The 15,155-nt window shown below is 46.0% G+C and overlaps 1 protein-coding gene across 3 annotated transcripts in view; it reads left to right on the plus strand.

The window, feature by feature from the left end:
* CLDN2 (claudin 2) overlaps positions 1 to 15,155 on the plus strand; it is a 36,109-nt gene that overhangs the window by 6,526 nt on the left and 14,428 nt on the right. Inside the window, exons 1-3 of one of the 3 annotated variants that reach the window (XM_070462189.1) lie at positions 5,976 to 6,955; positions 10,982 to 11,162; positions 11,796 to 12,200. In XM_070462189.1, coding sequence (XP_070318290.1) covers positions 6,273 to 6,955; positions 10,982 to 11,162; positions 11,796 to 12,002 — 1,071 coding nt within the window. In that variant the 5' untranslated portion in view covers positions 5,976 to 6,272 and the 3' untranslated portion in view covers positions 12,003 to 12,200. Of the gene's footprint in view, positions 1 to 5,975; positions 8,872 to 10,981; positions 11,163 to 11,795; positions 12,201 to 15,155 lie in introns of those variants that run through there. The other 2 variants (XM_070462190.1, XM_070462191.1) reach the window with 2 other exon arrangements.

The following is a 15,155-nucleotide window of genomic DNA, read 5'->3' on the forward strand; positions in this document are numbered from 1 at the left end:
GAAGGGGAAAAAGTGGAAGCAGTGACAGATTTTATTTTCTTGGGCTCCAAAATCACTGTGGATGGTGACTGCAGCTGTGAAATTAAAAGATGCTTGCTCCTTGGAAGGAAAGCTATGACAAACCTAGACAGTATATTAAAAAGCAGAGACATCACTTTGCCAACAAAGGTCCATATAGTCAAAGCTATGGTTTTTCCAGTAGTCATGTACAGATGTGAGAGTTGGACCATAAAGAAGACTGAGTGCTGAAGAACTGATGCTTTTGAACTGTGGTGTTGGAGAAGACTCTTGAGAGTCCCTTGGACAGCAAGGAGATCAAACCAGTCAATCCTAAAGGAAATCAGTCCTGAATATTCATCAGAAGGACTGATGCTGAAGCTGAAGCTTCAATACTTTGATGCAAAGAGCCGACTCATTGGAAAGACCCTGATGCTGGGGAAGACTGAGGGCAGGAGGAGAAGGGGGCGACAGAAGATGAGATGGTTGGATGGCATCATTGACTCAATGGATATGAGTTTGAGCAAACTTTAGGAGATAGTGAAGGACAGGGAAGTCTGGCGTGCTGCAGTCCATGGGGTCACGGAGAGTCGGGCACAACTTAGTGACTGAAGAATGACAAAATCAAATGGTGAAACTCTCTCTCTCTCTCCTGTGTTCCCCACCTCCTCTTCATTCCCTTATTCTTCCTCTGATTCTTTCTCTCAATCCTCTTTCCCAACATTGAGCAGCTCTGGTCCCTTACATAAGTGTCACTGGTTCATTTAGAAAGTCTGTTGTAAAGTAAAATAAATAAATAATTTAAATTTTTAAAAAAATCAATAAACACAACTCCTCATAGGAAAAAAAAGTCTGTATCTTATAGTCCCTCAAACCTCCTTACCACTTTTGTTTATTCATTGAGAGGATATTTTTGAACATCTGCTTTGAGTGTGAAATGGATGGGTAATGCATGGTGCAAGGCATTAGAGATACAGAAATGAGTAAGACATGGTCCTTGCCCTCAAGGAGCTCACGTGGGAAAGAATAAGGATTTAAACAAGAGATTGCAATATAGTGAAATGAGTACTTTCTATATTTCCTTAAGTATACAATAGGGATTAGTACCTACCACAAGACATGGTTGTGAATTAAGATGCATAAACTGTTTATAATGGTTGCATGCGATATGAGTGCTGCTATTTTACCATCATTATTATTAGTAGTAGTTGTACTATGATGGAGGTAAGTAAACACAAGATACCATAAGAACACAGAGAGGGGGAACTTGACCTTGACTAAAGTTGTCTGAGTTGAGCCTTAAAGGATGAGAAGGTGCTAACCAGACAGAAAGAATGCCAGGCATTCTGCATTGTAGGAACAGCCTGAGCTCAGGCTTGGAAGCAAAAGACAGGACATGACTGAGGAACATAAAGTAATTTAGTTCAGCAAGAGCATAGAACATTAGAAGGGCAATAGCAAGAGATGAAGTTTGACAAGTCATAGAGTCCAAACAGAGTCCAAACATGTTTGAACTTTATCCTTTAGTTGATGGGGAGACAGTGGAATGTTGTATGGAGAGTAGAGACTTGATCAGATTAATGTTGAAAGATCACCTTAGCAATGGCACGGAGAATGAATTGGAGGAGGCAAGATTGGAAGTAAGACCAGTTAGGAAGTCATTGCTATAGTCCAGGGGAGAGAGAATGATGAAGCCCTGGACTGTGGAAGTAGCAGTGGGGATGGAGAGAAGGGTGCTATGGAATCACTGTGGACGGTGACTATAGCCATGAAATTAAAAGACACTTGCTCTTTGGAAGGAAAACTATGACAAACCTGAAAGTGAAAGTGAAAGTCGCTCATTTGTGTCCCAACTCTTTGTGATCCCATGGACTGTTCAGTCCTTGGAATTCTCTAGGCCAGAATACTGCAGTGGGTAGTCTTTCCCTTCCCCAGGGGATCTTCCCAACCCAGGGATCGAACCCAGGTCTCCCACATTGTAGGTGGATTCTTTACCAGCTGAGCCACAAGGGAAGCCCATGACAAACCTAGATAGCATATTTAAAAAAAGATATATTACTTTTCTGACAAAGGTCTGTGTAGTCAAAGCTATGATTTTTCCAGTAGCTATGTATGGATGTGAAAGTTGAAGACTGAGCACTGAAATATTGACTCTTTCAAACTGTGGTGCTGGAGAAGACTCTTGAGAGTCCCTTGGACTTCAAGGAGATCAAACCAGTCAATCCTAAAAGAAATCAACCCCAAATATTCATTGGAAGGACTGTTGCTGAAGCTGAAGCTCCAATACTTTGGCCACCTGATGTGAAGAGCCAACTCATTGGAAAAGACCCTGATGCTCAGAAAGACTGAAGGTCAAAAAGAAGAGGGGGCAGCAGAGGATGAGATGGTTAGATAGCATCACCGACTCAATGGACATGAATTTGAGCAAACTCTGGGAGATAATGAAGGACAGGGAAGCCTGGCATGCTGCAGTCCATGGGGTCACAAAGAGTCAGACAGGACTTAGTGACTGAGCAACAACAACAAGAATTGGTGAGACTGTGACAGTAGAAGGTGACAGGTATGTGTGAGAGAAGTGTCAAGAATCACTTCTAGAGTGAAACTCTTGCTGTTTGCAGATGACATAATCCTCTACATAGAAAACCCTAAAGACTCTACCAGAAAATTACTAGAGCTAATCAACGAATATAGCAAAGCTGCAGGATATAAAATTAACACACAGAAATCTCTTGCATTCCTCTACACTAACAATGAGAAAACAGAAAGAGAAATTAAGGAAACAATGCCATTCACCATTGCAACAAAAAGAATAAAATACTTAGGAGTATATCTACCTAAAGAAACAAAAGACCTATACATAGAAAACTATAAAACACTGATGAAAGAAATCAAAGAGGACACAAATAGATGGAGAAACATACTGTGTTCATGGATTGGAAGAATCAATATTGTCAAAATGGCTATACTACCCAAAGCAATCTATAGATTCAATGCAATCCCTATCAAGCTACCAACGGTATTTTTCACAGAACTAGAACAAATAATTTCACAATTTGTACAGAAATACAAAAAACCTCAAATAGCCAAAGTAATCTTGAGAAAGAAGAATGGAACTGGAGGAATCAACCTGCCTGACTTCAGACTCTACTACAAAGCCACAGTCATCAAGACAGTATGGTACTGGCACAAAGACAGAAATATGGATCAGTGGAACAGAATAGAAAGCCCAGAGATACCTATGGACACCTTATCTTCGACAAAGGAGGCAAGGATATACAATAGATAAAAGACAACCTCTTTAAGAAGTGGTGCTGGGAAAACTGGTCAACCACCTGTAAAAGAATGAAACTAAAACACTTTCTAACACCATACACAAAAATAAACTCAAAATGGATTAAAGATCTAAATGTAAGAACAGAAACTATAAAACTCCTAGAGGAGAACATAGGCAAAACACTCTCCGACATGAATCACAGCAGGATCCTCTATGACCCACCTCCCAGAATATTGGAAATAAAAGCAAAAATAAACAAATGGGACCTAATGAAACTTGAAAGCTTTTGCACAACAAAGGAAACTATAAGCAAGGTGAAAAGACAGCCCTCAGATTGGGAGAAAATAATAGCAAACGAAGCAACAGAAAAAGGATTAATCTCAAAAATATACAAGCAACTCCTGAAGCTCAATTCCAGAAAAATAAATGACCCAATCAAAAAATGGGCCAAAGAACTAAACAGACATTTCTCCAAAGAAGACATACAGATGGCTAACAAACACATGAAAAGATGCTCAACATCACTCATTATCAGAGAAATGCAAATCAAAACCACAATGAGGTACCATTACACGCCAGTCAGGACTGGCTACTATCCAAAAGTCTACAAGCAATAAATGCTGGAGAGAGTGTGGAGAAAAGGGAACCCTCTTACACTGTTGGTGGGAATGCAAACTAGTACAGCCACTATGGAGAACAGTGTGGAGATTTCTTTAAAAACTGGAAATAGAACTGCCATATGACCCAGCAATACCACTTCTGGGCATACACACTGAGGAAACCAGATCTGAAAGAGACACGTGCACCCCAATGTTCACTACAGCACTGTTTACAATAGCCAGGACATGGAAGCAACCTAGATGACCATCAGCAGATGAATGGATAAGGAAGCTGTGGTACATATACACCATGGAATATGACTCAGCCGTTAAAATGAATTCATTTGAATCAGTTCTAATGAGATGGATGAAACTGGAGCCCATTATACAGAGTGAAGTAAGCCAGAAAGATAAAGAACATTACAGCATACTAACACATATATATGGAATTTAGAAAGATGGTAATGATAACCCTATATGCAAAACAGGAAAAAAAAAGAGACACAGATGTACAGAACAGACTTTTGGACTCTGTGGGAGAAGGCGAGGGTGGGATGTTTCGAGAGAACAGCATCGAAACATGTATATTATCTATAGTGAAACACATCACCAGCCCAGGTTGGATTCATGAGACAAGTGCTCAGGCCTGGTGCACTGGGAAGACCCAGAGGAATTGGGTGGAGAGGGAGGTGGGAGGGGGAATCGGGATGGGGAATACATGTAACTCCATGGCTGATTCATGTCAATGTATGACAAAACCCACTACAATATTGTAAAGTAATTAGCCTCCAACTAATAAAAATAAAGGAAAAAATTAAAAAAAGAATCACTTCTAGGATTTGGGTCTGGTGCAAGGAGATAGATATCATAGGTATCATTCAGTGAACCCATGGAAGAACTGTTTGGGGAAGGATGCAGTGGGGGTGTGTGTGATGAGGCCTCTTTTGAACGTGTCAAATTTGAGCTGCCCAGGAGATTTCCAAGTGGATGGTGATTGGTCTGGAAGTCTTGAAGCTCAGGAGAAAGGTCTATGCTGGAAACACAGATTTGGGAGTGCCAGGGGATAGGTAGGAGGTTACATCATGGGGGTGGATACATTTGCTCAGGGACAGAGTGTTGATTGAGGAAAGGATGGACTTTCAAGGAATACTCACATTTAAGAGATGATTACAGAAAGAGCAGTCTTGAATAAGGCTTAAATTGAACAGCCAGATTTTGGTGGGTTCAAAAACAAGTGGATCAGAGGGTCTTGAGGTGGATGGAAGCAAGGATGTGCCCTTGACCCTTAGTGTCTTGAACCTTGGTAAGAGTTGGGGGCGCCTGTGTGGGATGCTCCTTGAACACTTGAAAACCCTGAGCAGCACTGTGATTCTAAAGGATTGACTTGGATGACTGCCTCTTACAAAGTCCTCCATTCTGGAGCAGCTGCCTTTTCCTCTGTATACCTTAGTGCCCCTAACAGATAGCCCAGGAATGTCAGGGCTCCCTCCAGGCCCTGGAACAACCTTCGCTCTTGAATCCTCCCACATCTCCTGAGAGGCCCAGGGGATAGTGGCACAACATTAGGAGAGCAGACAGGAAATGTCTGGGTGTGTGATACATGCGGGAGGCCTCAGGTAAGCCTGTGGAGGAGGATTCGGGCAGGGCTGGGAGGACTTGAACTCTGAGAGTGTGGACAGATGCCCCATTGTCTGCCCCAACCTGCCCTGGAGTCGACTTTCACCTTGGACAGGGTGACCGAGGGCTATAACCACTGATCTCTAGGCTGCTGTAGAGTCAAGAGGCCTCTGAGAACCTAGAGTCCAAGGTTATATCTTAGGGTCTGTTCCTTCTGCTCCTGTGCCTTGGAATTTGGCCCCAAGGTGCAATTGAGGGGCCCTGTGGCACCGCTGCTGGGCAATGCATTAAACAGCAGGGCTTGGAGACAGAGCCAGCTGACAGTGTGACCTGGAGTTAACATAGTCACCACAACCGACCCTGCCATTGCCACCTTCTCAGAAAGCAGCCACCTGTCTGGCTCCTGGTTTTGTCTGGCTGCCAGTATAAAGCATGTGCCTACGCAGGAGCTGATGACATTTTGGCTCCACTTTCAAAGTCTTTTTTTTTCTTTCTTTCTCATGTGTTTTTTCTAAAGATAACAAAGGTCAAAAGGCATCCAGCATTTTCTGGTTTCTCATAAGCTTCTGGTCAATATTTAATCTGGTTTATGGATTTTTTAAGGTCTTCTAGATGCCTTCTTGAGCCTGCTTGTGGCCACCCACAGACACTTGTAAGGAGGAGAGAAGTCGGCCTGGCAGAGACACTGTGAAATGAGGGATTAGAGGCCGGGATCCAAGGAGCCAAAGCTACAGCCAGCAGACAAGGGAGCCTGCCGTGAAGCCGCGTGTGCTGAGAGGTCTGCCATGGCCTCTATTGGCCTCCAGCTTGTGGGCTACATCCTGGGCCTTCTGGGGCTGTTGGGCACCCTGATTGCCATGCTGCTCCCCAGCTGGCGAACAAGCTCCTATGTTGGTGCCAGCATTGTGACTGCGGTTGGCTTCTCCAAGGGCCTCTGGATGGAGTGTGCAACACACAGCACAGGCATCACCCAGTGTGATATCTACAGCACCATGCTAGGCCTGCCTGCTGACATCCAAGCTGCCCAGGCCATGATGGTGACATCCAGCGCCATGTCCTCCTTGGCCTGCATTGTCTCTGTGGTGGGCATGAGATGCACAGTCTTCTTCCAGGAGTCTCGAGCCAAAGACAGAGTGGCGGTGGTGGGCGGAGTCTTCTTCATCCTTGGAGGCCTCCTGGGCTTCATCCCTGTTGCCTGGAATCTTCACGGGATCTTGCGAGACTTCTACTCCCCGCTGGTGCCTGACAGCATGAAATTTGAGATCGGAGAGGCTCTTTACCTGGGCATTATTTCCTCCCTGTTCTCCCTGGTAGCTGGAATCTTCCTCTGCTTTTCCTGCTCACCCCAGGGAAATCGCTCCAACTACTACGATGCCTACCAGGCCCAGCCCCTGGCCACTAGGAGCTCTCCAAGGCCTGGTCAAGCGCCCAAAGGCAAGAGTGAGTTTAACTCCTACAGCCTGACAGGGTATGTGTGAAGAACCAGGGGCCAGAGCTGGGGGTGGTGGCTGGGTCTGTGAACACCAGTGGACAGCCCCCCTCCCCCAGGCCCACAGGTGAGGGATATTGGCACTGGATCATGTCAGAAGGTGCTGCTGAAGATAGACTGACGTTGGCCACTGGATCAAACAAAGGCAGAAACAGGAGCTGGTGTGACAGCATGCAGGTTAAACTATCAAGACTCTTGCTAAGCCAGACTTTCTGTTTCCTTCATTTTGGCACCTTCCACCCCCCCTAGCCCTGGGATACCCAACCCTCAACTCCAACCACCCTCTACCAGAAGCCAGGCCCCAGCATCTCCCCTTTACCCTTTGATTTACCTGGGAGTCCATCCAAAAGCCCACTAAGTGTGTCCCACTGACTGACCCTCTCTGTGATCAAAGACCCTTCCTCTTGCTGAGGTTGGCTCTTAGCTCATTGCTGGGGGGTGGGGGTGGGTGCGAAGGGGTGTTGGCTCCTATGGGCATGGCACCAATCTCCTTTGCAAGCCTCCCTCCAAACAAACTGATTGGCCAGTAATGGGCCCTGGAGCCTCCTCCATCCCACTCTTATGACTCCACATGTCTAGACTGAATGTGTCTAACTGAATGTGTATGAACTGAAATAAAGCCACCCCACTGTACTGCGGGAACAGACAGCAATGGGGTGGAGGATGAGAGGGCAAGGACCAAAGCTGAGGACCAAAAAAAAAAAAAAAAAAAAAGGCCAGAATCATGGCCCAGGGACCTAGCTTCCAGAGAGAGGAAAGCACAAGGAAAGAACATATGACAGAGCACTCAAGGGGGCAGTAGACTCTTGACTGTACCAAGGAGCTCCCTCAAAAGCTACAGCTCCAACTTGCACTGAAGCCCCTGTCTCCCTCTGACCTGGTGTCCTGCTAGCAACAGGCAAAAGGGCCTGCACAATGGTTTCTGTAGGAAAAGGAAACTGGTTTGGTTTGGAGATGGCCCTTGGCTGGGGGTGATAGCATGGGAGCATGGGTGGACACGGGTGGGAACTACAATGAGTGTTTTTATTGGGCCAGAGAGAGGCAGCCCCCAGGAGAGTCTTCAGGATTAATGGAGAACCAGCCTGAAGGCTGAGATCAGGCCCCCAGGGTCTGCCCACAGAGCACAGTAGCACCTCTGAAAGACCACAGCCCCAGATGGGCTCCCTGTCAGTCACCTTCATGTTCTCCTGACCATCCTTTACCAGACATGGTGGAATTGCTAGAAGGCATCAAAGGGCTCCAGCATGGAGTCATCCTGACCCAGGTGCCATGGTTCTCACCTGAGTGACAGCTGAAATGCTGCCTGGGATTTTGGTTGAGATGGATGAGTAGAGAATTCCCAGGCAGACACTTTCAGCTCAGCTCCAAGATTTCAAAATGCCCCCTTTCCCCTGGGGGTGGAGGTGGGGGTGACAGTCACAAACAAACCAAAGGCTTGAGCATGACTAGCTTCTGACAAACTCCAATACACTGCCCCACACCTCAGCGCCAGCAGGAGGGGTCCAGTCATTGTCTGTAACATGTCTTTTACAGTTCTTGCTTGTATTTAAGCTCCTCTCCTAAGCGGGAAGGCCCTCTCCCCTTAGCCAAGTCTTCCTCATGCTTGGAGAAGTCGCTTGGCACCGCCTCCTTCACCGAGCCTCCTCTGACCACTCCGTCCCTCTCCTACCCCTCCATCCTCCAACCCTCAATGTAAAAAATCACTCTTTGATGCTTATTATTCACAATTTTTGATGGATAATTATCTTTCCATGTGTATGTAACCAATTTCACAAGTACATTGTAAACTCTTGAAGGGAAGGGTCCATATCTTAGCCATGTGTATATTTTTCAGACTATCTGTAAGAGTGCTGAGCACATAGTAAGTGATCAATAAACACTTGTTGATTGAACAACTGTTTTATTAATTCTAATTAATTCAGACAGGGCAGGTGTGACTGAGGGAACTGGGCGAAGGGGAGGGTAGAATGAAAATTGGTCTTTCTCTCCACCAGGTGAATAGAAAATTCTAGACCTTACTGGAGACATTAAGAAAGCAGGATGCTCTTGCCCCTTCTTAGGGAAACTTTAACCTTTTCATAATGTTCAGGGACCCTCCCTTCTTACAAGTTATTTCCTTTAAGTTATTTGCTAAATGCTTACATATTTATTCCACTCATCTCTGAACCACCATTATGAGGAAGGTGAAATAGACCAACAAATCTCCATTTGGCAGATGGAGAAACTAAGGCACATATCAGTAAAGAGATTTTTGCAGGGCCACCCAGCTTGTATAGGTGCCTGAGTTTCCTGACTCCCAAAACAGGACTCTGCCAATAAAACAATATTAACAGCCAGTACCGAAAGCCTGCCAGAGGTTGCAAGTTGTCTGAGGAAAACAACGCGTGGCCAGTAAGGCCATATAGGGTCTGCTGGTCTCCCATGACAGAAATTTGGGCGAGCAGGATCAATTCACTGAGTGAACCACTTGGAACTGCCTGTCCTGCCATGCTGGCCAGTTGGCCAGCCTGGGTCCAGCTAACTGGCCCATTAGGGGGAATACCAAGCTTACATTTAAATAAGACATGACACCTCAACTCCAATTCCTCTACCTCTGGAGGTGTGGGAGTTTGGAAAGCCAATGATTTAGCACTGTTCTAACCTCATTGGGAATTAACCAAGTTTGATGTGTAAACATGTTGAGTGTGGCAACCCTGACAAGAATGGAGCCCTACAAGACTCAGCCTCCCCAGTCCCTAGACCTGGTGGGCCTCAGCACACAGGAGCCTGTTATAAGACACGCTACCCTTGCATTCCTGAGGTGAGCCTTCTTTGTTGCAGAAGCTAGGACCCTACCATCCAATCCCATTTAGAGGGAATAGTGGCAGGCAGGAGTTAGGGCAGTGGGGAGAGGTCTCTCTGAACACATGTTTAATAAAAGATCATATCTCTGGCCTGGTACCAAGAACCCCAGAGCCCTTGACTGGGGGCTGCTGGAGTTTGGTAAATGGATTAGCCTTGCTGACTCTGCTGGGCTGTGTGTGCTTAGTCACTCAGTCGTGTCCAACTCTTTGTGACCCCATGGACTGTAGCCCGCCAGGCTCCTCTGCCCATGGGATTTCCCAGACAAGAATACCGGAGTGGGTTGCCATTTCCTCCTCCAGGGAATCTTTCTGGCCTAGGGGTCGAAACTGTGGCTCCTGCCTCATCTCCTGCATTGTAGGTAGATTCTTTACTGTCTGAGCCAGTGGGTTGCAACCTGATATGGGCTCTGATGACCTACTACCTGGTAGCCAAAGCCCTTTCAGATCCATAATTTCACTGCTTCCTCAAAATACCCCCAATGGAGCAGGTCTTTTACAGGAGACAAAAGGGAGGCCCAGAGAGGTGAGTAAATTCCTTAAAGTCACAGTGTCAGAATCTGAACATAAGCTTGGAAACCCATCCCACACCAAACATGGGTCTGGGATTCTGTCTCAGAAGGTGTAAGTCGGGGAGGGGGGGGCAGCCTGTGACTCTTCAGATTCCTGCCACCTTCCTGCTCCTGTCTTTCACTACAGTATAAGGGCTTTTGAGGAAAATAGGGCACAGAGCTTCCCGTCATGTTAGATTGAGGCTTGTCTGAGAGCTCCTCCTTTCTTTTAATTTGGGAAGATTCTATGGAAGGAGTTAGACATTCATCACCAACTAGAAAAACTGGGACAGGCGTGATAAAGAGCAAGTGATCCTTTTGGGTAGTTGAGCAAGAAAAGCCTTGCTCTAGCTACTTTCCCAGAACTCTCTTTGAGTCTGGGTCCAAGTTGAACAGCTTTCAGGTCACCCCATTGCCTTCCATAATAAAGTAATTTAGATTAGCCACAGACTCAGGGAACAGTGAAGGCCATTGCGTCTATTCCCTGGCCTCACAGTTCTGACCCTTGCACAAGGAGAGATGTTTCTGCCTTCCCTCATTCCTCTGATAATGGTGTGACTCATGTTTTTCCCCCTGGAGGCCCTACTGACCCATGGCTATGTGATTATTAACAGGGGAGGAGGAGGCCAAAACTGGCTTCTTGGTGGAAAGACGAACTCCAACTTTCTGAAAGACCTTCATTCAGCCAGTCAAACAGCCATCCAGCCAGCTCTCCAGCTGGCGAGCTACCAACTGCCCTCTTACCTGATGGTAGGCAATGTGCTGAAGCTTTTGACGGTAACAAGGGTGAACAAGGTAACGTCTGTGCCTAGTAGCAGGTGATAACTTGATCTATGAGAGATAAGACATGCACACCCACCTGTACTACAAGATATAAAATGGTCTTGTGAGAGATAAGGAAAAGTGCCACAAGATAGGGGTATATCAGGGGCTAGTTAAAAACAGTTTGAAAATACCCTAAAATCCCAATCCATAGGAAAGGAGGGTCTGGCACTACTTGAGCTTCTGGGGGATGATCAAACAAAGAAAACTGCTTCCTCCAGCTGAAGGACCATAGGGATAGAGAAGTAGGGGAGAGGGCTATACTAAGGAAGAAACAGGGATATGCCACACAGCTAACCTGCGAGCTCCTTGAGTTTGCCTCACAGAACCCTAAGCGGCTCTAATGGAGAGAGAGACACTGGGGCTCAGCCTCGCCCCCCTCATCTCCTTCTCCTGGGCAGGGCTCCGCAAACTGCTGGAAGCAGCAGATTCAGTGTCCATCCAGGTAACCTGAGGCCTTTGGGCTCTCGACCAGAGGAGAAACATGTCTGTACACGGGAGAAGGGAGAGAGGAGGGCCCCAGTGCTAAAGGAAGCCAAATGAGGCCTTGCAGGGTCAACCACTCAGCCCTACGCTCACGGATGTGGGATTCTTTCATGCCTGCAGCTGCCCGCTCTGGGATATGCAGACCCCAGGCTGGAAATTCCATGTGCTTCTCTTCAGCAGGCTGAAGACCAGCCTTTGCCAAGTCTGGTCTCGTGGCCCCAGCGAGCGGCTCTCAGCTTTGATGATAATTTCTGTTATCTCAATGGGAAGGTGGGAGGCGAACTTCAAACAGGAAGTCCAGCAGGTTATCTCTCTCTCTTGCCCTAAAACGTGGCTCCCTACATGCTGTGATGCGATCACTGATAGAATATTAACAATCGGGTGGAGAGGGAGGTGGGAGGGGGGATCAGGATGGGGAATACATGTAAATCCATGGCTGATTCATGTCAATGTATGACAAAAACCACTACAATATTATAAAGTAATTAGCCTCCAACTAATAAAAATAAATGGAAAAAATATTAACAGGCTGTTATCAGGGACAGCTATACAAAAACTATAATCTGACCACCCCCTCCACCTCATACGACCCACCACCTTCCTGAGAATTGCAGCTCACGAATTCCTAGTTAAAACTTGCCTACAATTCCCTGCTCTAGGCCTCATTTCTCTGCAAGACAAGCAGGAGGCTCTTAGGGCTTGACAAAGCAGGAAGTCACCATACAAGGGCAAACCAGGAGGTGCTGCTTTCCTGTCATCCTGAAATCCCATTCCTCCACTACATCACCCTCACCACCTTATAAGTCACTTCTTAGGAAGGCCTTGAAGAACTTTCTCTTCATAAATAAGGCCTTGTGGAGAAAACCTTGAGAAAACTCACAGGCTTTCAAATAGACATTAGGGAGTGAAATTTGGATGTGAAATTAGATGCCAAATGAGTGTGAGTAGTGTGGCAGGCAACCCAGCATTTCAGTGGTTAATTCCTTTTCTCCAACAGTGCTTTCAGTTGTTGTTGTTTAGTCGTTAAGTCATGTCCAACTCTCTTGCTATCCTCTGGACTGTAGCTGGCCAGGCTCCTCTGTCCATGGGATTTCCCAGGCAAGAATCCTGGAGAGGGTTGCCATTTCCTTCTCCAGGGATCTTCCTGACCCAGGGATTGAACTTGCATCTCCTGCATTGGCAGGTGGACTTCTTTACCACTGAGCCACCAGGGAAGTCCAGTGCTTTCAGAGTCTGTGATATTTGACAGAATTCTGTGTGGGTTGCTCAGGAGAAAGGCCAGTCACATCAAAAGTACAAAGAAGAGATGCTTTTGACTTGATTTCTGGAATTATACAATGGGATGCAAAAGGATGTATCAGCAACCCCACAAAGGATATCTGAGGATATTGTGAGGACTCTGTTTCCCTGGTTTTAAAGGCACTGAAGGCCCTGATTAAAAGCAAGTGTTTTTTCTGGGAAGAAACATACATTCAGTCATAGATTAACCATTAACACCATAATTTGCACTAGTTTCTCAGTTTAACCCTTAAAAAAGCCAAAATAAGATGAGGCCAATGAGTTTAAAAAATATTAATTCAGAGACTATGGACAAGAATTTGGGGGGCCAGGGGACGTCTCTGGGTAACACACACACACACCCTTCAACTAAATGATTCAACAGCTTTAAAAGTGGAGATGAGATAGGAATTAAAAAAAAAAGAAAGACAAGGTGAGAAAAGCAGAGCCATCTTCCCCTCAGTAATTCCAGATATATCTCCTGTGGTTAATTTTACTCTTCTGTGTGTAATAATAAACCAGTATGTTCTCAAGTGTTACTTTCTCACTCCCCAAGAGACTTGCTCAACTCAGCACTGTCTATAGAGGGGGTGGTGCAAAGGAGCCAGTGGGAACACTCAAAAGCAGAGGCCAACAATTCCAAGACCTCCTGGAGTGTTAAGAATAGGATCTTGGTGGCTGTTTTGGTATCAGGAAAGCTGCCAAGGAATGGCTCCGAGTAAAAACCCAGTCAAGAGGAAATGAATCTCCACATTGTTTGGAGGCATATTCGTTACATAAGTGAACGATTTCCTGATCATGAGGGCAGTTAAACATTGTGTGGGATTATGGAACTTTCTTCCTTGGACATTACTATTAGTGTGGGCTGGCGGTAGCATTTTCTTATCAAGAGGAAGACGAGACCAATAGTTTTCTAGATAGTAGGGGATAGTGGGAAAATAGCCTGGACTTTGGGAGCTCTTCAGCTGCACTCTTAGCTGTGTAGCCTTCGGGAGTGAGTGAAAGTCGATCAGTCATGTCTGACTTTGTGACCTCATGGATGGTAGACTGCCAGGTTCCTCTGCCATGGAATTTTCCAGGCAAGAATACTGGAGTGGGTTGCCATTCCCTTCTCCAAGGGATCTTCCCAACCCAGGGATTGAACCTGGGTCTCCTGCATTGTAGGCAGATTCTTTACCATCTGAGCCACCAGTCACTTTGAATTCTTTGCACTTTAGTTTCCTCATCTGTAAAATGGGGATTATATCTGCCTCTCAGTGTGGTCATGGCATATAGTAAGACCTAAATAAGTGGTTAACTGTATTTTAAGCGTCAGTTCAGTTCAGTTGCTCAGTCGTGTCCGACTCTTTGTGACCCCATGGACTGCAGCACGCCAGGCCTCCCTGTCCATCACCAACTCCTGGAGTTTACTCAAAACTCATGTCCATTGAGTTGGTGATACCATCCAACCATCTCATCCTGTCATCCCCTTCTCCTCCCACCTTCAATCTTTCCCAGCATCAGGGTCTTTTCAAATGAGTCAGCTCTTCACATCAGGTGGCCAAAGTATTGGAGTTTCAGCTTTAACATTAGTCCTTCCAATGAATATTCAGGACTGATTTCCTTTAGGATGGACTGGTTGGATCTCCTTGCAGTCCAAGGGACTCTCAAAAGTCTTCTCCAATACCACAGTTCAAAAGCATCAATTCTAAGCATATTGGTGACCTAAAAATCATTCCAAAGTTCACTAAAATGTGTCATGTGTCTTTGGGGAATGGAGACAGACAAAGTACATTTTCTACCACAGATCAGAATCTACATTAACAGGGGGATATTCTTTTTCCAGGCCAAAACTTCTCAAGATTCTTCCCAAAAGTCTGAATTAATACCTTGAAGACTTTGAATAGGCATCTACTCATCAAATTCTGGGCTTCCCAGGTGGCGCTAGTGGTAAAGAACATGCCTGCCAATGCAGGAGACATAAGAGATGTGGGTTTGATCCCTGGGTTGGGAAGATCTCCTGGAGGAGGGCATGGCAACCCACTCCAGTATTCTTGCCTGGAGAATCCATGGACAGAGGAGCCTGGCAGGCTACAGTCCATGGGGTCGCAGAGTCAGACACGACTGAAGCAACTTGGCACACAGGCACATCAGATTCCATTAACAGAAGCCAGGAGCAAAACAGACTTGAGAAGCTGGAGAAGAAAGAGGTGGTGATAGCTC

Source organism: Odocoileus virginianus, unplaced genomic scaffold (assembly GCF_023699985.2).
Source record: "Odocoileus virginianus isolate 20LAN1187 ecotype Illinois unplaced genomic scaffold, Ovbor_1.2 Unplaced_Scaffold_1, whole genome shotgun sequence".
NCBI lineage: Eukaryota > Metazoa > Chordata > Mammalia > Artiodactyla > Cervidae > Odocoileus > Odocoileus virginianus.